Source organism: Perissodus microlepis, chromosome 7, assembly GCF_051167445.1.
Source record: "Perissodus microlepis isolate ML-2025 ecotype Zambia chromosome 7, ASM5116744v1, whole genome shotgun sequence".
In the NCBI taxonomy this organism is placed as follows: domain Eukaryota; kingdom Metazoa; phylum Chordata; class Actinopteri; order Cichliformes; family Cichlidae; genus Perissodus; species Perissodus microlepis.
Genome location: NC_140467.1, coordinates 62,434,469 through 62,457,359, shown reverse-complemented (window position 1 = coordinate 62,457,359; position 22,891 = coordinate 62,434,469). Strand labels below are relative to the sequence as shown.

The 22,891-nt window shown below is 41.1% G+C and overlaps 1 protein-coding gene across 1 annotated transcript in view; it reads right to left on the bottom strand.

Moving 5' to 3' along the window:
- Positions 1-22,487, bottom strand: part of vps9d1 (VPS9 domain containing 1) — a 28,262-nt gene extending 5,775 nt beyond the window's left edge. Inside the window, exons 1-15 of the mRNA XM_084936549.1 lie at positions 22,342-22,487; positions 20,340-20,412; positions 18,405-18,602; positions 18,069-18,240; positions 17,746-17,857; positions 13,630-13,692; positions 12,299-12,351; positions 11,534-11,621; positions 11,051-11,133; positions 9,971-10,119; positions 9,385-9,753; positions 9,153-9,282; positions 6,933-7,138; positions 5,674-5,758; positions 1,990-2,094 (exon numbers count right to left, since the gene is read on the bottom strand). Coding sequence (XP_084792675.1) covers positions 1,990-2,094; positions 5,674-5,758; positions 6,933-7,138; positions 9,153-9,282; positions 9,385-9,753; positions 9,971-10,119; positions 11,051-11,133; positions 11,534-11,621; positions 12,299-12,351; positions 13,630-13,692; positions 17,746-17,857; positions 18,069-18,240; positions 18,405-18,602; positions 20,340-20,412; positions 22,342-22,434 — 1,979 coding nt within the window. The 5' untranslated portion in view covers positions 22,435-22,487. The remainder of the gene's footprint in view (positions 1-1,989; positions 2,095-5,673; positions 5,759-6,932; positions 7,139-9,152; positions 9,283-9,384; positions 9,754-9,970; positions 10,120-11,050; positions 11,134-11,533; positions 11,622-12,298; positions 12,352-13,629; positions 13,693-17,745; positions 17,858-18,068; positions 18,241-18,404; positions 18,603-20,339; positions 20,413-22,341) is intronic.
- Between the last annotated feature and the right edge of the window lie 404 nt (positions 22,488-22,891).

Here is a 22,891-nt window from a genome sequence, read left to right as displayed (position 1 = left end):
GTGGATGATAGTAAAAGGTTTTATAGTTTTACACTAACAATTTTTCTCCACTTTTGGAGTTATGAACACATTACATGGTGAGCAGGCTGAGCAAAAGAAAGTCATGGATGCTATATGAAAAGATCAAGTCATAACCAAGGAGGTTTTTTTAGAGACAGCAGACGAGATGCAGACGAGGCCAGGACTCAACTCTGAGTCCAGGGCTAAGAGGATCGAGACACGAGAGGGGACAGAAAGAGGAAAGCGATAAGATGCTTATCGCTCAGCTGTTATCTGGAAATTCTGAACAAAACGTGCATTTGAAGGAAAAAAGGAGAAGAAACATTTTGTGAAGCCACTACACTTAGCGGGATTTCTGTATCAATTACTCATAAAATGCTCTCCGATCTTTATCCAAGTCACAATCATAGACAAACTGATCAGGGTAGCGGCGCACAAACAGTTGCACTTTCATGTTATCAGTGAACACAGCGTTTAATCCTTCACACTGCAGACTAAAAACTAAGTTAACTCCTTAATTAATGAATTTACAGTCAGCTTTTTTTCCCTCAGATGAAAATATCAGACACATTTGTGGCTGAGTTTAAAGTCAAACTTCTTTTTACTGCTCTGATTTGAGTTAAGTGTACGTTGTGATTCGAGGTCAGTTATTTCTGTCAAATTCACATTTTTTTAAAAACCCATCTTTCTATACTTTTCATGCAGCTTTTACTTCAACGCATTTCTGTGAGAACGGGAGTCTCTCCTCTAACGTGAATGATCTAAACAAGCAAGGACTTTATTTGCACTTTTATAGAGAAGAAAACCAAATCCCAAATATCCTGACATTCCTCAGCCAATGCCAGTCTAACCAACCGGCTTTTACAATCCACTCTTTTTGGAGATATGAGGAGACCTTTTGGGTGTGGTGTGTAAACTCACATGCTACTCTGCCAAAGACGTATGGCTGAAGCCGAACAGCACTTAGCTGCTTCTGGTGACATGAGCGTGCTCTGCACCAATCATCATCAGAAAAGAACAAAACTTCAGCCTGAAAAACATTTGATTTGGATTTTTAACCCTGACAAAGATGAAAACTGGAAGCACTGCTGTTGCTTTGTGTTTATTTAGATCTGCACAGAAGACCCAGTGTCAGCATCATTTCTCATGGTCAGTGTGTTTGCTATTTATTGTCACGTTTGTGTCGCCAGCAGACGTCGAGCAACATCAGCAGTCAGATGCTAATCAACATAATTCTGAATTCAGTTATATCTGATGAAATATTTGTGACTTCGATAACAATAATGTTCTCAAGTCAGGATATTTTTAGCCAGCTAGCTCTAATTTAGCTACTCTGCACAAACAGGGCCAACGTTAGCTGACCAGTTTAAAATAACCATCAGCAACTTCTCAGATGAGTCTGAATGAACTAGCAGGCACACTAGTCTTCAGTATCATTAGCTAGAAGAAAGAAATTTGGTTTAGATTTGATTCCAAAATCCAAACTCTCCCTCCACATAAAGAATACACAGCTGATGCCGACTGCAGTCTTCACCCGAGGGCCTGAAACGCTACAGCCAACTATCTAGCCCCTGTTTGTTTGCTCACTAACGCTGTCGCTGGCACTACCTGAAGCCACATTAGTGTTTTCTTGTCCTTTTGCGGTGGTGTGCTGGTTGCCGTCAGTGATTGGCTGACTCTGATCTACCTTTAGCCATTGTTGCTCACTGCTGGATGGAAGCGCGACGCAAAGCAAAGCTTTAGTTTTGTCCTTCATATAGAATCACTCCACAGGCTACAAGAGGCAACTAAGAGAGCTGAGGAAGGTCTCATAACAGCCTTTTAGACAAAAAGTTTCTTTATTTTAAACTTGGGAATAAATAAGATTTTACTGAGCGGCAGCATGTTAACGAAATACTCACGTTTTACTGTTATTTTATGTATTTATGCACCAAACTGTATGTTTATCTGCTCCCAGGGACATCATCACTTTCCATGCGGATGACTCACCCTTCATGAATGAACTCCTCCAAAGCAGCGCATTCAGACACCAGCTGAGGACACTGACACCGCAGAGCCACGTAGGACAGGATGGGTAACAGGTCGTCTGCACCGCTGTCAGAGGAAAGGAAGGAAGGAGGCGGTAAGTTCAAGTAAGAGGAAAAACAAAAGCAAATAAATAAAGATGAAGGGGAAAAAAAACAGTAACATTCGCAGAGTATGACTGCATGCACTCTCCAGGGGACTGAAAGGAAACTAAATCAAACGTAGCTCTTAACGGGATGGCTGTTCGGGGATGGAAATGATAAAGCCTTTTTTCCTCCCCCCCTCCCCTCTTTGCTCCCTTTCTGAGATCTGTTGGGAGGACAAATTGCAGCCTGGGAGATGATGACAGCTTGATAGCATTTTCCCTGTGTGCAGACAGTGACCATTTGTTTATCAGGACTCACACGCAGGGCTAACTGCTCGCTTGCTAGTTTGCGTGAGAAGGCAGGTTGCTGGCACTCCTCTGACCCGGTGCACATGCAACTGGATACTCTCCTCCTGCGGGTTCTGGAAGGTGTGGACGAGCTCATGTAACCGCTGGGAGCTGGACCTCACATACTCACACAATCGCAAGCCCTGAACTCTAATCTTCAGAGTTCACTACTGTAAACATACACATCGATCGCTCACACGAAAACTGGTGTCTCTGCATTCCAAGGATACAATGCAGTCCAGCCACATGCACAAGTACTGATCTCTCAGGGAAGATTAGGCCACATTATGGTTTTGCAGGGCTCTTTAGGGGACAACAAGTTTAAAAATGCAAACGGCAGAAGCAGAAAGATAGAAAATTTCCCGATTAAATGGATGTAGAGGGAATACAGAGGATCACAATAGAAGAGGAAGGGAAAAAAAGGACTAGATGGCTTTTCACAGAATAAAAAGAAGACTAGTACAAAAAACAAAACAACAAACCACCAACTAAAACTAGATTCTAAAGAGTAAGGGTAAAGGCCAGGAAAAAAATTCTAATTTGGTTATACAAAGAATTTATTTTACAGTGAAGGCAAAAAAACAAACCCAAAGGAAACCCGTCTAAATTCTGAGGGAATATTTAATTGAACTGGAGTTGTTGGGTCAATGATCAATGAAAAGACCAACAACATTCAGAGGGATCTCCAACAGCCTGTTAACGATCATCCTGAACCACAGCCACAATCATTTTTTAAGTATATCTGCCACACTAACATTTCAGGTCGTGTCTGGTAATATAAGTGAAGCAGACGTGAGCCAAAATGCCACCATTTGAAATTAATCCATGTGTGGGTAGCAGCTACATTAGTCCATCATCAGCATCTCAAAACTAAAGCAAGAAGAACAGAATGAGGATGTTTCTGTCTGCTTTGATTTTAAAGTAGAGCTTAACGGGACTCCTCACTTGCAGAGACACTGGTTTATCCAAGATTTACTGGTGAGAGATTCCACTGTGTGCAAGGGGTGGGTATGGTGAAAAATCAGAGAGGCAGGTGAGCAATTTTACAAATACACAGTAAAATCAGACTGAATCACTTCAGGTAACTGTGGACCAAAAGTAGAGAAGAGCCTGGAAAATGTTACGAGGTACTAGCACTTAAACTGTTAGGCTAGATCCTTTATTATGTGAGCGAGACTCTGTTGGTATAGCACACCTTCTCCTTTATCACACTGGAAATGGGAAACAGTCCCAACCCTAATCCCAGTGCGAGTCTGGGTAAAATAGGACAAAATGGCTATGACATAAAAATCTTAATTTTTAAGGTAAAGCAGGAAGCACCGTGATGTGAAGTTTAAATGACATTTTGTCGCTGTATTTTTCTTAAACAAATTTTCTATATACTGAACAACGAAACACCAGCTAAAGCCAAAGCACACAAATCCTGACCAGATGCATCTTTGGAAGACAAAGCTGGGGGACCAGTCAGGCACCGAAACGCTGCGGCAGATCAATCCATACGGAAACAAGCAGCGAACAATAAATAGTGCGCTTCAGTGTTGTTGCACTGGTGTACTCGATATACACAAGGAGAGATAAATATGCAATATAAACATAAATATTAACACATACACACAGCTTCTCTGTCTGCGAAACATCTTGATTAGATTTTTAAAAAACGACTTTCCAATCTGAGTCAGGCCTTGGATTAAAAACACCCACTCTGTGAGTCACAGTGACATCCACAAAGGCAACCTGTATTTAAAAAGGGACTAAGAAAAGCAGTCACATATGGCCCTGCACTGAGCTGCAATCAGCAAAGAAAAACATGCCAGCGCTGGCAGTCTGGGGTCAAAGTCCAGTCCAACCTGGAGATTTATGTTCATCTTTACTACAAGATGGTAACAAAGCTCTGTGAAATCTAAAATAGTCACTGATTGAAATGTCTGCTGTGGCAGGACACAGCGTGATTCGTGTTTCCACATAACAAATGCAGCGTGATTAGGTTTGCATTTCTTGGAGAGACATTTGTTGCCCAGTTGTTTCTTTTAGCGTCGTGAGGGTACACATCAAAATCCCTCAACGTCACAACTTTTCTGGATCAAAAGCTTTGAGAAGTGCTGCGCCCAATCAACTCTTCCACTGCCATGTCTCATCACTTCACAAGCGCTCCGATGCAAAGAGACAGATATGGAGCAGGAGACACTGCCTCAGAGCTTTCTGAAGAAGGAAGATGTTTTTCCCCCTTGACTCTTGGAGCAAACAGGATTTTTACAAGCATTAATCACGCATAAAACCCATTTAAAAGCTGCTGACATATTCCCCCTAGGTTTTGAGTCGACTGTTACGAGTCCTATTTTAAAACGTCTAACCTTAACTTAAGTGTGGTCCTTTTAACAGCCTCATAAATGCTCTTATTCTAGGACTATGATCCCCACCCATTCAGTAAAGGAAATCCAGCGTCTGTTTGTTTACTTGCAGTCACTAGAAGTCTCAGTCTCTGTTTGCATAAATAATAATGCCAAAATACTGTCAGCCCAAATTACAGATGAAGCCCAAACTCGTGCTGATTTTAACGCGTTCTCTAGCGGATACAGTTCAGCGATAATACGAAGCCACAATGAGAAATATGCAGAGCTCTGCTGCCATTTATTTTACAAAGTTTTGGTCCAACTCTGTCAACAAAGAACGCGTTTAATTTGCTGAACCCTATGCATGCTACAACCTACTGAGCATTTGTCTCTGGGTATCACTGTTCAGTCCACAAAACTCCATCCCTTTTCATTTATTCCCCAAACCTCCTCACTGGACCATGGTGTTGTTCCAGGCTCAGCCAGGACGACCCACTTTTGGGCCTGGTCAGGAAGAGGCGCTCTACAGGAGGGCAACAGACCCAAGACAGCGCCTGCTGTGCCAGACCTAAATGAGCAGTGATGAGAGCTGACAGGGCAGCTACCAAGGCAGGGACCCCTTAAATGATGTTTGGGTACTTATGAGCGGATCTCGGAAGAGTCTTTCCCTTCCTATTAGGAGAAATATGCAATGAGGAAAGGACTTTCATTTAAGTTTAATGAGGTGTACTTTAGAGCACTTCAACTAAAAGAACAATACACCACTGTGTTGTATAACTGTTGCATTGTTTCTCAGTTACATTTGTCATTTTTGTGTGTTAGTGAAAAAGAAAGATTGGTCAGTGCAGTACCCCAGATACTTACTGGAGCTGATCATTTACTCACATGGCCGCTGTTTTGGGAGTCGTGTCCCCTTCATGAAGACACCTGTAATCCTCGGCACAGGCACAGATCAGACGTAACGTCCTCACTGGAACAAAACACAAGAAACGATAAAACTCATGGAGCACTGCAATACAGACTGAATGCTTCAAATATTATAATATAAGATATCGAAGTATTGACCCAGTAATTAGAGATAGCAGCCAGAGAAACGGGTTTGGATGCAAAGTTGAGAGGAAAGAAAAAACAAAGAGCGCATTGGGACATTAAACAGATGTGTTGGGACAAAGTGTTACAGACAGATGAATCTTATTTGGAGTTTGAGGTTTTCTGATGAGAAAGAACGTGCTCGAAAATATCTGACATGTTACACGGAGCGGGTGTGAACGCCTCGGGTGCTGCAGTGGAGGGAACGGCAGAAAAGGAATCGTAACCAAGACAGGCCGTCACTCCATTTTCTAACAATGCCATAGACCTCGCAGGCTATTTCCCCCTACAGCAAGACAATGACCTAAAGCAGACTGTGTGACAGGAGCAGGCAGTAGGCTGATATTCTGTTTATGAGTCAGCCCGCGCAGTCATTAGATTTCAGCTGCTGTGAGAACAGACCGACTGTCAAAGGTCTGTGAGACTGACAAAAATGGATTCAAAGCAAAGTTTAGGGAACAAAATTATTTTTTCAATCATTTACTGAACAAAATGTTTTTTTCTGGGTTTAGTGCAAATACATAAATGCTGGTTTAGAGTGACATCAGAGACCATCTGGCCAAGAACTGTTTATCTTTAAAGCTCACAAGAAGAATTGACTTATGCCTTCTTCACTCTGAGGACGTGCACCTAACGGCTGGCTGCCCTCACACTTTACAGATGCAGAGAGCTTTTAGTAAAGTTTAATGCTGATGAATAATAACACTTAGTTTTCTATAAATGTGAGGTCTTATGATTATGATTAAAAACAGACTGAATTTAAAATTCAAAAGGACACGTCACCAGTCACCAAAGAGTTTCACACAAACATGAAACCCTTCTAACGAAGCAAAATTAAATGTTTTTTGTACCTTTCAAAACCTGCAAATACTAAAATAAAAATTAGCGTGAGGAGGTTAGAGGCAGAGCAGTACCAAGCCTCAGGCTATGGTTTTCTGCCAGAAAAGGGTGTATTTCTTCTTTCAATTGGAATTAATCCTCTCTTAAGAGCAGCTTTCCATCCCAAAACTCTGCCTTTGTGTAAACGAGAATAAAAACAACACAATCTGACTCACCAATGCATTCCAGTTTCCTCTGTGGACATCGGTCATGAATGAGAAGTTTGAGCTCCTGGATAGCAGACCCGTAGGGGTAGGAACCTTGTGGGGAACCGGTATTTTGGGGAAACAGTTTCAAGGGAATGCCGATATCTCCAGGTGAAGCATCGCCGTACAGCTTCACACTGGTCTCGTAGGCCTCCTCCCTTTCTACATACACCTTCCTGAAATCAAAGACAAATGGCTCCAGAACGAAATCCGACAAACGGACAAATAACTAAATGATGGAAACGGAGCAAAGAATGATGCAAGTCTGGGAAGCGTCACATGAAAACCTGGTAGTGGTTGTGTAGGGGGTACATTTTGGATATTTAAACTCCAGGTTATTCCTAGTCGATGGCAGAATGAGGAATATTTTTTAAAGCTTTCTTTCTTACCCTAAAGTGGAATAAAAACCCCAGAATCAAGAAGCTTTTCTTATTTCTTGACGTGGTTGTTAATATTTAGGACATGAGCACAACACATCGCTCTTCCACAGGATCATTGTCTGACACCCTCATACCTGCTTAACATAAAACTCAACAAAAATAGTTCCACTTTAGCTTCTAGCTAAAATTAGGGCACATCACCACGAGACACTGCAGAGCTATTCCACTTCTTATTTCTGCAATAAAGTAAAAAGTATGGCAAGTTGATGCATAATTATTAGTATCAATAAAACTTAAAATTCTCCTCCATCATTCAAGAAATGATACAGCTTCCATGTGGTAACAGTGGACTGTATATAAAGGATGAACACAGCCATGGTGATGCAGGTGATGTCACTTTTCTGAAGTCTCCAGCTGAGCGTTCGTGTTTTGCAATCATGCATCAGCGCAGGGCGGGTCTGACCGACAAACACAGGGATACTGCTGAAGATCGCATCTCAAATTTCTTTCAGGCTGTTTCCAACATAAAATCTTTAAACTCTAATTTTCTGGCTTCTTGCAAGAGCTTTTTTAAATTTTATTTTAAACATATTTTTTATATTTATATTAATAATCTAAATCACCCAGCTCACTTCAGTGCCACGACACCAACTACCACTGAATTTGTTTGAATCCAGCTAAACTAAAGGTTGAGTATAGGAAACGCGGAAAATTAATGGCACAGCACACAACTGGGAATCAAATATAAAACACAATAATGTTAGAAGTACCATCACAGTCAACTACAGCGAAATCTGCAACACAAACAAGTTGAGAACCCAAACAGAGAACAGCAGATGAGGGAAGCTGAGCAAAAATAAGAGCAGCACTGCCCCATGCTGGTCAGAGACCTTGACCCACTGGTTAAATGAACTTTTTAAGTGTTATTACACAGTCTGAAAGCTACATTTGTAGCAGTCTTTTCCAACCAGTTTAAGCAGACAGCATAACATACGTCTAAGACTCATTTCTCTCTGCATGCAGCCTGTTTTGATCCATTTCTCTATTCTGCAGCAACCTTTTAAATTCAGGTCAACGTTTTCACAAATTACCTCTAGATCTGAACCGACACGTGCACTGCACCTGTGTTTTCCTAAGAGCACTGTCTCACACCCTACACTCGGTGACAGAAGAACATTTTGCTAACAGTAAGTTAGTGAGTTTAATTAAAGTTGTAAAAAGCTAAAATTGTGTATTATTATTTGCACTAAGTAGCAGTTTGTATGACTGCTCAACAGTGATACAGTTACTATACAGTATTTGTCACATTTCATTTACGTGACAATAAATGACTCTTTGAATTTTGTTGGTCACACAAAAAAAGGGATTTAAAGATGTCACCAACACTAATTAATGCCTCCTAGTGTTTCGTCCCACACTAAAACTTACATTTAATAAATATGGGTGATAAAGGGACAACAATGTTAGAAACATGTTAACTTGTTTTATCTTATTGGCTTTCTTCACAACCTTAAAAATATCTGTTTTATGGGAATTCGGACTTTTAACGACCTGCAGGAAGCCAAGCTTAAATTTGGGTGTTCAAATCTGGATGAATAATCTATTAGAAGCAGTAAGGCAGTTATTTAATAGTACGTATAATCTAATATTTAATAGGAAAGTAGTTTCTATGCACTATATTTCTCAAGAATTTGGTTACATTTGGCCATAGTGGATTATAAGATCTCTATTATCTAAACAGCTCTTTGATTATTGGTGTTTCGGCACCTTTGTGCCTCTGGCACAGAACTGAGGATTACAGGTGCACTACCTGAAAAGAGCCACTAGGGCGCTCCACAGGGGTGTGAAGAAGGCTTCCTCAATGCTGGCGAGACACAGGTCCTTAAAGCTGGCAGTGTTTAGGCACTCAAAGGACAGCAAACACAAAGACAGAAGCTGATCTGAAAGACAGAACACAGCCGTATCATTTAACTCCCATCAATGAATGCAAATGTCGTGACAAGAGAAGAGTTTGCTGTTCCAAAACAACAAGCTGTGCTCACCGATTGCAATATGAACGTCCTTGACGACAGCTTTCAGGTGTTCTTTAAGCGCTCTCTTCTCCAGCTCCTGGACGTGGCTCTCATCCTGCTCCAGCGGCACAGAACAATCGCAGACCAAATCTGAATCCGAGGCAGTGTCGTCTGTGCTGCTGGGGGGTGGAACCCAATCCATCTGAGTCACAAACTGCTCCAGATCTTCAAATGAGTTCTCCCGGTCCATTGTCCCCTGCTCGCTGGGCTCCTCCGCCTCTTCCTCCTCATATTTAGGGATGAGGTTGTGGGAGCGCGAGGGAGAAATCAAAGAGTCTGTGCTGAAGCTCTTTACACTTTGGGTACTACTTGCTGTCCTGACTGGTCTCTTCGGAGTCTCTGTGTGATTCAGAACATGTCACCATTAACGTAACTTGGTTCACTCCAATTAACAGCATCACGAGTCCAGAACCTCTAAATGCTTCCCATACAGAGTAGAGCTGAATCCAGTGTTCTGTCTCAAATCCTCATTAACAAAAATTTTAACTAGTTAGCACAAAAAAGAAGCCAAGAGAACATGAATATGAAGCCACTGTCTTCCAAACCAACCCCTTACCTGGATGAAGTGGGTTGTGAATGCTGTGACGTGGTCTCAGTGGCATGGCGGGACTCTTAGGGAGACCTTTACTAACGATGGGGTACAGCCGGTTGTAAACTCGGTACTGATGTTTCCTCAGCAGCTTCACAACTGGGTGGTCGGACCGGCTGAGGACACAGTTAAGAGCGATAACAGAATCCACTGACGATGCAAAATCAGAAACGGCTGTGGAATAACACAATTTAAAAACTTTCCAAGTCCACAGATTAATAACAAACTGTGCTCCAGAAATCATTAAAGATCATTAAATGACTGAACATCTTTTAGAAGGTTCATTATCATTCATCTGTAAATACTCTGCACTACATTGTTGTTTCACTTGTCTTAAAATGGATTAGAGCTGAGCGTTTCTTCATTAAAGGCATGCAGCTCTCTTCAGACTGCATTCGTTCTAAACTCTGACAAACGTGTGTTTGCTTTGTCATCGCGGGGTGCTGTGTGTGTACGCGCACATGAGCTCCTCTACCAGAAGTCCAAACTACTCTCAGTGAAACAAGTACATGCAGGATTAGGACTGCCTAATTCTGTAGCACAGTTAAACCATCTGAAGCAAATACACAACCAACTTCACCGTTTATGCATATTCTATAAAATCTGTGCTGTATATGATTTATTATTGTGTTTAACTTTACTGTAAATTTGATAATAATAAGTGAAACTTTTATTAACTACATGTCAAACCAAAGGACAAAGAGAAAGTCAAATCAAACCTCGAATTCAGCTCAATTTCTCTGGTGTTGTTGAAGTCGTGGCAGACAGTTTTTTGCCTTTATGCATATTTCCCTATTCGTTACTTTAGTTTCGGCTTACTGCCTGGTTTCGTCTCTTTGCAATTCTCCAGACACTCAAGCCAAAATACCCTTCTGATTGACAAAACACCCCAATACTTGAATAAAACCCAGAAAGGACATTCCTGAGCAGTCACAACATTTGAATGCTTTGACTGTGTCTTGTTGTGTTAAAAAAGCACAAATAAATAGCACAGGTATTTCTCCACACAAGAAAAATAAAACCGTTTTCCACCTTGTTGTCAGTTACCTGAGCAGGTAGGAGACCAGATTTGACACTAACGAGACATCAGGAGTCTTCTTCATTTTGGCTTTCCACTGTTTGGGCCAATCCTAAAGAGGCCAAAACAAAAATGTCGTAAACACATATATAAAGGTCTATTAAGTGATTAGTCATTAATTAACCAACATAAAACTCAATACTTGAGAACTTGTGAAAGAAAACAGAGGGGACTGCTGAAACGTGGGCTGCCTGTAACTTGCTGTGCATCGACACTGCATCAGTAGAAAAAGAAGAGCTATAGAAAAACAACAACATGCAATTCTGTGTGATTTGGAACAAACTAAGATACTTTGCTGGAAACTGGAGATCTGAAGAGGAAATAAATAGGTAGGTCCAGAGTTTGCCATCTTGTTTACTGTACTGAATTATTGTAGAATTATTTGCTGCTATGCAAAGTCTTCTAATCTTCATTTACACCTGCCAACGCTTTTTAATAGCATTTAAACTTACATGGTCCTGTTCATATTCCAGAACATTGGTGTAGAGAATACGCTGCTCTCGCTCCTCTGGAGTCATTGCCCCAGACGCTGCAAATCTCCTGGAATGACGAACGCATACACAGGAGAGGTTATTGAAATTGTATGCCTGCCAGTGATCGCTAATTTTGGCAGCAGAGCCCCTTGTTGAGGTTCCAACAGCCACTATGTTTTTGTCCTGACTGCAAAACCCCAGCAAGAAACCTGCAATCTCTGGTTTATTATGCAGTAGGTTATTTACACAGTTTATAAACACTGTAATTTGGTCAATAAATGCTATAAATAACAGCACAGAAGTTATACTTAATACAGGATCACTGTCATGTCTGGTTAACCAAATGTGCAAATAGAAGAAGGAATTAATTACATGCAGGTGTGAAGAAAAGAAATGAGAAATATTATGGAAACTTATTTATAGCTACAGAGTACTACAGAGTTCAATCTGTGCATTAAAAAAATAAGTTATTTACAGAACTTTTAAAAAATAATTTTTAAAAGTGTGTCCAGTTTTCCTGACATCTGTGATTTATTGCAGGGACTTTATGCTTCTGTATGAAATTCACAGTGCAAACCTATCGGTCATCATATAACACCTCCCTAGAAATATAACCTCCTGTCCCAGCTTGCATCAGGCATGAGCACAAAGAGGAGTGCACAGCTCTTATACATTTACATTTAAGGTGACCAAAACAAAGATGCTTTAGTTTAATTCACTGTGTTAATGAAAAGCTCACTGTACCTGTTGGCCTCTTCCTGCAGCCTCAGTCTTCTGTCCTCCATCTTCCGCTGTAGCTAATGTCAACATTAAGGAAATCTCCAAACCACAGCATGGATAAGACGTGAGTATATCCTGGGAAATCTTATAAAGTTCATTAAAGCTTTAGAGAGTCAAACTATTCACATGTTGCCACTAATGTCCAAACCAATGGATTTTTCTTTGATAAGAAGCTTGTAACTACTTTTTAGTATTACAAGTATAAACTTAATCAGCAATCAGTAACTGATTAAAAGCTTCAGTCATTTTTCAAGCAAATGTAAAAGAGCTTTACAAAAAGCTGTACGACCTACAGATCAGCTGATGAAACACAGGTAAGCTGCATTATCAGTGTCACCACGTTTTACATTTGTACGACCGTTTAATCAGAGAGATTTCCAACACACTGGGAAGTCTCATTTGAGTAATATGGATCAAAAATCTGTTGGTTTTTAGTCTGAATGTAAAATACACATCTTTGCATTTTCTGCTGTAGCAACAGGTCAACTTTACAAGTCATTTAAAAGCAGCTGGTTACTCAGAACTGCTACAACTTTCAATAAACTTTGTCAAAGCATATTTAATATCTAATAATAATAATAATAATAATAATAATAATAACAACAACAACAACAACAATTGTGGGTCAGCATCACTGACTGAGGAAAGTGAACTTCACTGGGAAAGTGAAGCCACTACACTCCACCAGCCTCCACTGACAAAAAACACTCAAATCACCTTACACAACACAGAGTTTGGCTCAGCAAGTTAGTTTGCTATTGTGTGATTTTGGTGTTTTGCAGTGTTAGTGTGGATCCAAACTATCCACAGCACTGAAGCCACACCGTGACTGGAATCTAAAAGTACTGTTTATGCCAGTGGAGTGGGTGATTCTGCAAAGAGTGATTTCTTTCTTAGTGTGTTGTTTCCACAACTCTGCAATTTAAACAAGGTGATCCAAAAAGGACCGCTTAAGTCAGAGAGCATAAAATTTAGGATACATCAAACAACAATAAAAGCAAAGCTTATTCAGCTAAAGGATGAACGTTAAAAAAAGAAGAAGAAGCAAAAATCAACATTCCTAAATCAGAAATCCGATGTTTAATGTCCTTTTCCGCTTGAACCATTCTCTCTTCTCCTGGCCCAATTCCCAGCAATGCACCACCTACTTCATTGGCATTTGAACATAATGCAAGCATCAAGGCGGCGATTGTTGCTCAAAATTAATACACATCTTTGGTTTTTTGCATTTGGATTGCTACAAACCTTAAAGCCCCATGCAGTAAATCCAACTGTTTACCATATTCAAAGGATACAGCATCCTGCCTGGCTTTGGCTATGATGAGGTTCTCCATCATCTGCCGCTGGAGAGAGAGTGTCTGAATGGGGAAAATGGAGAGAAGGCTATTTACTTATTACTTTACTTCACTGTATGCATCTGTTCAATAAAATGAGATCTAATCTTGGACTCTACTAAAATAGCTTAACATAAATCAAAGTTCAAAATATTCCCCTGGGCCTTAATGCAGCCTTTCCTCTATTTGAGAAAAAAAATGATAGCAACCATTGATGAATCTTTCTGTAAATAAAACACACAACCGCGACTCACACATACCTTAAACTCAGATTTCTAAGTACTAGGAAAATAAAGGTTTTTCCTGCATCAACTCAGAAATGTGGAGGCACATATGGGCCAACAGGGGACAAAATCCACACCAGAAACGTCAATGACACTGCCAACCACCACTTAAAAAACTACAGCAGGCATCATCCAAGTTCCACACAACATGAAAGTAAAGTATTTGTTGGTGATACCAACACAAACGAGTTCCCTCCACTCCAAGTGTGCAGCCACAAAACTCTTAGTCACTCGTTGACAGCTCTTTACTACATATCATGTTGTGGTTCTGTATTAAAAGGATATCTCCTGATTTACATGTTTTGTAATAGCAGTTACATTAAAAACTATTTAAGACACCACACGTAGTTTTAATACTATTCTGTAAATAAACGTTAAATATACTGGGAATCCCTGATGTGCAATTTAAAGTGCAAACCTTGAAAATACTTCACCTTTTTCCATAAACCAAAGAGCATTTTCAGTTTATTTTTATATTGACTTAATTATTATACTGTGCATACTGTGTATTTTAAAACACAATGCCTTAATTATTTGCCACGTTAGTGTCATTAAAAGCTTGTAGGGGGGACGTGTCAGTGGCGTTAATTGGCTAACAAAATTAGCCATTATGACTTTACCTTTACAAAGGCCTTTAATTTCCTCCAGAAAACATGAAGCTCCGCAGACTGTCGAAACATATTCCGCACCTAATTGACAAGTTAACGTTACTTTAAAAACCTACAGCTCAAAATAAAAAAAGATCTCTACAGAAAAAGAAGTGTTAGCCTACAACCGAGCCAATTAAGAAAAAACCAAGCTAACCAGATGTAAGCTAAACTTGGCGGCATTTTGCTTACCATTATTTATTATATATATTTTTTTAATGTAGCGAGTTTCCCACTAAAATTATAAAAAACGACGAGAGAAAGTTCTGCTTTGTAGCTCACACGTTACCCGGCTAAAATAAAACGCTCTCAGGTAGCCTGCTCCCTCCGCCCGTCACACTCACCATTAACAGCAGCGGAACCGCGAACCGGAAGACCAGAATACAAAATAAAAGCACAGGTAGCGCGCTTTACTCCGCCAGAGTTTCCATTATTTTGATTACCATCGCAGAAAATGATTCAGTACTTAAACTGAGGTCAAAGTTTGTGACATTAAATACATATTAAATACAACTATTAGGCGAATAACAGAAGAAACTGAGGATATTTTATTCTAAAAGCACTTAATCAATGTTTACCACTTCTCTGTAGCGTGGAATTTCATTATTTGCATTTGTATGATAAATGTCCCTAGAGCTTAGATTAATACAAACCACTTGTAGATGTCAGTATCCACAAACCAGGTGGTGCAGCACAGAGAGGCTTTGATTAAGTATCTACACCCCTTTGTAATTCATATTTCACGCATTTTATCATTCCTGTTCATATTTCTATTTACCAACTTATTTGAAGCATTAACTTTAATTTCAATGGTCACCAAAATGTAAAAACTATTGGTAGTAATACATCCAACAAAAAAAAAAAAAAACACGTGTACATTCGAGCCCCACCCACCAGCTGGTGAAAACTTCTGTCTGCAAGGGGCAGCCAATCAGAAGAAAGCCTTAAAAAGAAATGAGCTAAATCTAAGTTTTAGACAAAACAAATGAGAATAACAGGTCCTTTTAAAGAAGATTCAAAGTGTATGAGACTAATGTCTACCAGGCAGTCAAAGAAAGTTTAATTTACAAATGCAAAGGCAGAAAAACATTTTACTGACAGGGTGAGAGACCACAGTCAGGGAAAAAGTGTGTCAAATTTCTGTTTAGGCTGAGCAGAGACAAAAAAGAAAGAGCAATCACATAAACACTGTTTTCCCACAACCGTTCCCACACACACTAATACACGTCGTTTAAGGATTTACATTTTGGCTGCTGCCTGAGCTTTTGTTTGGAGCTGATGAAATACATGATGTAATGGAGCATTATGAATGTGAAGAGTAATGCTGGAAAAACAGTGAGATGGTGAGTGAGTCTGGCATTGCGGTGAAACTTGACTCGGCTAGCTGCGTTTAGTTCGCATAACCGAAATAAACACTATTTTTGTGCAACATTAAACTTTTATTTTGATAAATTCTTTCTTTGCCTCATTTACAGGTAACAAAATCAAATCACACACAAAAGTAAAATGTGAATATTTGTGTTCTTATCTTTAAATTACCTTTGAATGTACTTTCACAGCATGCTCATATGTTAATGTTAAATACTTAAAAAGCACCGCTCTAATGCTGTTTGCCATCAGCTCTGACCTGTTCTTTGGTATGCTCCTCACATCTCTGCAGTATGTTAGGGTGCAGTACCCTGCTGAAGAGCCCATTGCTGATGAGGGCATTACATTAAGGTGGAGGAGTTTAGTAAGGGGGAATACATTGAAGTAGCATCAACATGAAGGTGAATTTCTGAGATTTACACTGAGCCCTGTACTGCCTCCTCAGGCCTGCCTTCTTCTGGTTCATTATGGAAACTTTGGCTTTTCTCTCATTGATGCACACTATAGACAACTGTGAGCAATGCACTTACCAAGAGCTAATCCATCTAAAACACGCCCAGCCTGATACTGGTGACAGTGACAAAGATGTCAGGAAAGACGGACCAATCCTGAGCACTGAATATGTCACCTGCACCGTCCGTCAAGCATAGGCCATCTTTTCAGTAGGAGAGGAAACACTCAGAACCACAAAGTGAAACTAATTAGAATAAAAACCGTTGGTCTTTCTTTGTCTTCCCTTTTATCAAAATATAATCTTCACTGTTATTATAAGGAGGTGACTGGGTAAATATGCTAGCATAAAATGAAGGTTTTACAGTTTAAAAAGTTATATTAAGATTGATATAAAAGTCATTAAAATTCTATTTATTTTTAACTTTGTTGAAGTTGAAAGTTGAAGCACATTTATGAATCGCCTCCTGTTTTAACAACACCTTGTATAAGTTCTGGAACTGAAGGTTTCAATATGTGAGATATAGAAGTCTGCATGAAAGCGTAAAACCTGTATATGTTCCTCAGCATCAACAGTATCTTCACATAATCGTGACACTGCCATCAACCCGAGCTTCATAAAAACCCAACAACAACACAATTTTACATGTTTTTAGATATCGTCACCGGCTGGGCTCTGGCCTCCCTCTCACACTTCAGTTAAAACTTTACTGTTGCCCAAATTTGAAATGTTTTCAATAAACTTTACCTACCAATTTTTAGACCCTTTTCCAAAAAAAGCCCCCCTTTGTTTCATTTGTGCCACACACATGCAAATTGAGTGTGCTGTGGTCATTTAGTGACAGGGAACAACAAACTTCAGCGAGTACAGGAGACAGAAAGTAGCAATCAGAGCGCGACCATTATCATTAAGTTATGTCTATGATAACTCTGTCAGATGACATCACGGCAGCCTTGTGGCTTTAGAGGGGGAAAAAGACTAAGTGTGATTGAATATCCAGGCAAATCGGACCAAATATGTATACACATGCTGCAAAACTGGAAGGAATAATATCAATAATTGAATCCGACTCTTCCTCAGGAAGTTTGTCCTCTGGCTAAGAAAAATCATCTACCTGTTATATTCCACGTGCAAAATAAAGGTGCAAACAAAAAATACTGTTAAACAATTTTTATATATCACTAAAATAAAAAATGTAACATTTTTGGAAATCGTTTTAACAGAAGTTGTCACGTCTTTACATTTTTAAATAAACTTGTGCTCAAACAAGGACAACAAAGTAGCGTATGTGACAACAGACTGAGACGAGTTCATTTCCCAAACTTACCAAAGATGTCTTCTGGTAGGCTTGACCAGGTGTGAGTCTCGCCAGGCGAGCTTCGTAATTAGCTTTCAGCTTCTGGTTCAAACGTGAGGCTTCTTCGATGGGTGTCAGCTCCCTGCAGCGCACAAACGCATAAACAAACAATACATGACTCACGGCGCGCGTCAATTTAGATAACAAATCGACTGCAACACGTTTGCTGTTTCACTTGAAAACACTGTGCTTTTACAGGAATCCAGAGCAACTACTAAGTCTGTTCTTCTTTGTTTGTCCAGCTTCTATCACTGGAGCAATATTTCCTCTCCTTGATGAAAACCAGTCTTTACTTTTTGCTCGTGTCCTGCGAAGCTTCTGCTTGTAGTTTGTGGAAGACTTCGGGAGGCAGGAAAGGTGAGGGCTCCTCGGCTTCGTCTGACAACAGCCTGCTGCGACCGCTCACTCTGGGACTCGAGGATTTATGGTCTGTGGCCACAAGAGCACCACCCGCAGGTACTGTGACTGCAGTCAAACAGAGACCAAGAACTCAGGCTAAAGACACAATGAGATGACATAACACTGTGCAGCAGGTCACATCTGACTTGTGACTCCTGGCTCCAACTTAGCAGCGACTGACCAGTGTGTTTATAGAAGAGATGCTTCTGATTGGAGGAGAACGTACTCACCAGTGTCTGCAGTGTGAGAGGCAGGGACGACCGCAGTGTGATGGGGCTCTGGTAGGCCAGGTGAACCCGAAGAGAAAGCAGAAGCTGACAGGTCGGGGGGCTCGGTGCTCTTCCCTACAAATGACTTGGCTCGCTCCAGACACTGCTCAGCTAGGGTCAACATCCGAGCCACTTCCACTGACACTATCTCCTTTTCCACTGAGGCCAGAAAGACACATATCACGCCATGAGATGGGATTAATCTCTCTACTATACACAGGTCATCACATGGCATGAGAAAGCTGATTGAATTTCACAAATGGTTGATTAGTTCAAGCCTTGATCAGAATGATTATCAGTGTTGGAACAAGAGGATTACTGAGTAGCAACCCTTGATTGGTCCGGGTCACAAATCCATCGAGTCCAACACGCTCACATTCAGGTGGTACCCTTATGGCTTGCAGATAACACTGCTTTTTGATTGATCAAAGCAGCCACACAAACAGGTCATGGTGCCACTGAGGCTACATCCACACGTACACGGGTATTTTTGAAAACGGAGATTTTCCATTTTCTTTCTTTTTAAAAATCCCGTCCACACGTGCAGTTTGGAAAAATATCTCCGTCCACATGTAAACGCCAAAAACGCAGTCAAACGTTGTCAAGAACGTGCCAAATCCTAGCCGTGCAGAAATGTTGGCCAGTCTAGAAGCCTGGGAGGGAAAGAGTAAACAGGGTTTTATGCAAACCTTCAGGACAAAAGCTTTGTGTTTTTCTGGAAAGGCAGCTAATTTTGTGTTACTTTTCAAGTACCTTCATCATTTCAAATGTTAATAACCAGAAACAGGATTTTGGCTGGTGTAGACTCACAACTTAGGAATGAACTAAATGCATACAGAATGCATACATTTTATTTTCATTTTTTTGTTAATTTATTCAAAACTGACAACGCCTCTGCCTTTCTGAATGGATGGAGCGTCACGTCAAACAAGGTGCACACCTTTGAGCTTGCGTGAGTAAATCTCAGTTTTCCTCGTCCACATGTAAACACAAAAACAGAGTTTTTCGAGAATCTCTACCCTGGCAGGAGTTTTTAAAAATCTCAGTTTCCAGTGATCGAAAACGCCGTTTTCGTGTGGACGAAAGGTGCAAATGCACAGAAAAATCTGCGTTTGCAAAAACACCCGTGTGCGTGTGGACGTAGCCTGAGATGATGAACAGATGAGCCTATCTGCCTCATAAAAACAATCAGCTTTAAACCCACAGATGTTAAACCGAGTAGAGCTTTGGTAACTGTGGCGGCCACAGGATATGATTTACCAACAGACTCCATATAAAAGATTCAATTATTGGCCATTTTCATGTTGTACATTTTTGGGCTGTAGCCCTATAGTCCCCTATTAAATCTGGACTATCGCACAGCGATGAAACTGCTCGGATGTATCCATGAATAACAAATGCTGAAACATTTTTGTTCCATTTTTGAGCGTCAAAGATGTAGTATCTTTAAGAAACATTAATGCAGTTACATTTCATACTCTGAATGAGCTGCCACTTTTACATGTTGTGCGCCTTATGAGTCCACTGCTATACAAACATTTTAAAGAGTTCTGAAGTGCGGGACTGCGGGAATTCTTTGATAACAACAAACAGCACTGATTTTTGGATCAGGAAGTGCTTTTTCCTGCTCTGAAGTTGTGGGCCTGACTCACTGGAGGAAGCACTGCTCCAGGAACTGCAGCTTTCGGTACGTCTGTATTGGCATCTTTTTTCAAAGTCAGAGGTTGCTTCGGTCAGGTCAGGAGTGTAGTTCTGCTTGTAAACTGGTTCATGTTCCGTGTTCAGTGTCTGCTTTAACAAGCACTGGACTGTTCGCACACTAACAGGTAAACTGAGCAGAGACCTTATACCATTATGCTCCTTCATCATCAGTCACACATTTCCTTCAGCTCTTACTCTGTGAAACAGCTTCCTCCAAAAGTGCATGTGATATGTAGTTGATGGTCCGGAGGTATTCACAGTAAGCTTCCTGCAGAGAGACCACAAACAGGCCATCGGTTGTTATAAGTACACAGGCTACTGATAACCTCACACACTGGCATGCATCGCATTAACACATTAGTTGTAGTTTTAGTCCCTCCAACTTTGATAAAGAAAGAGTTTTGTAACTCAGGAAAGCAGTTCAGCTTTGGACTGGTTACATGTGGTGCTGAGGATAATCTGTTTTTAGAGGAAACCTAGTTGCACTTTAACTAGTACAAAGGATGTCCTGGGTCTAAATTCACACCTACTGTTTTTGTGCACCAGGACAGAGACAGACAGGTGACAGTGCCTACAGATTAGGTCACTGCCAGCTATGATCAGGGGTCACCTCAACCCAACCAATCAAAACCTATAAACAACAGCATTTATTTTGTTCTGCCAATAGAAAAATATATGACATGCACACAAACAGACTCCAAGAAACATATTAGATACTGCGCAGAGCCCTCAAACTCGCAGGCTTCCTGTAAAGGACCCGAGTTTGAGAACATCACCATAGAGGAAAATATATACGCTGATCAATCACAAGTGTATAAACACTGACAGGTTACGTGAATAACACTGATTATCTCTTCATCAAAGAACGTGTTAGTGGGTGGGATATATTACAGAGCAAGTCAACATTTTGTCCTTAAAGTTGACGTTAGAAGCAGGAAAAATGGGCAAATGTGAAGATTTGAGTGGAGGGCCAAATTGTGATGGCTAGAAGACGGGGTCAGAGCAGCTCTCTGATTTTTAAAATTTAAAAACAAAAAAGCTGTTGTAGGATGTTCCTGGTCTGCAGGGATCGGGGGACAGTATCTATCAAAGTGGTCCAAGGAAGGAACAGCGACAGGGTGATGGGTGGCCAAGGCTCACTGATGCATGCGTGAGTGACAGCTGGCCTGTTCTGCTGGGAAACCTTGGATCCTGCCATCCACATGGATGTTACTTTGGCAGGTACTGCCTACATGAGCATGGTTGCAGATCATGTAGACCAGGGATGGGGAATGCCAGGCCTCAAGGGCCGGTGTCCTGCAGGTTTTAGATGTGTCCTTGATCCAACACAGCTGATTCAAATGGCTAAATGACCTCCTCAACATGTCTTGAGGTTTTCCAGAGGCCTGGTAATGAACTAATCATTTGATTCAGGTGTGTTGACCCAGGGTGAGATCTAAAACCTGCAGGACACTGACCCTTGAGGCCTGGAGTTGGACTCCCCTGCCCTACAGACTCTCTGATGGCTGTAGCTTCTTTCAGCAGCATAATGCGCCCTGTGACAAAGCAGAAACTGTTCAGCAATGATTTGGAGCAAAACAACGAGTTTAAAGTGTTGACTTGAGATGGGAGCATCTGTGGAATGTGAACAAACAAGGCTGATCCACGGAGGTCCCACCGAAGAGCTTACAGGACTTAAAAGATCTGTTGTAAACATCTTGGTGCAGACACCAGAGTGCAGACCACCTTCAGGGTCTACTCGACGGGTCAGGGGGACACACGCAGGTGGTCACAGTGTGATGGGGAAAATGAAAAAGAATCCACAGAAGAGTGTTTGTTTCCTCTGCATATTTTAGCTCGACGTGTTTTGAATAACACGAGTGAAAGTGACAGGTTTGTCTCTGTTTTTAGACGCAAATATTCTTTATTATAACGCATCGTAAACACTGGTGTTATGCGTGTAAAATAAACTTGATGACAATGCAGCAAAAAGGCCCTTTCATAGGACAAAACACTGAGGTGAGTCTCGGGATGGCAGTGAATAAATATCATTATTAATTAAAGGTAGTTTTGCATGTATAGAATAACGAGCAGGTTAACGTTATGTGGCTAACCACTGACAGCCTCCGCCCCCTCCCTCTGTTTACATCCCCACCCGCCGCTTCCTGTCCGCTTCCCGCTGCTGTGTCCGTGCTGTCGGCCCCCGGGGCTCACTGACCTTGTGTCTGTTCCCTCCGTCCAGCTGTATTGCCACTTTGGCCATTTTCATGGCATTTTGTAGTGGTTTCGCTCCGCTGTCAACTTTAGCCATGGTTACCCTGGTGCCCCTTCTTCGTTTTACGTTGGTTCCGCCTCTTCTTCCTCGTTTTTACTGGGTAGGCTACACAGCGCCCTCTACCGCTTCAGACTGTTTAGGCTGAATTACAGTTCAGTGTTAGTGTTATCTAGTGAGACCAGGACATAGTTCCTGGTGTTCAAGGCTATGCACGAATGTGTCCTTCTGCATCAGACAAACAGTCTGCAGAAGGACGCAGTTTTCTTCTTCCGGCTCCCTTTAGGGGTCGCCACAGTGCATCATCTGCTTTCATCTTACCCCAGCATCCTCCTCTGTCACCAGCCCTCTGCATGTTCACCTTCACTACTTCCATGAACCTTCTCTGAGGTCTTCCTCTTTTCCTCCTGCCTCTCAGCTCCATCTTCATCATCTTTTGCCCAGTATATCGACTCTCCCTCCTCTGCACGTGTGTAAACCATCTCAGCCTCGGCCC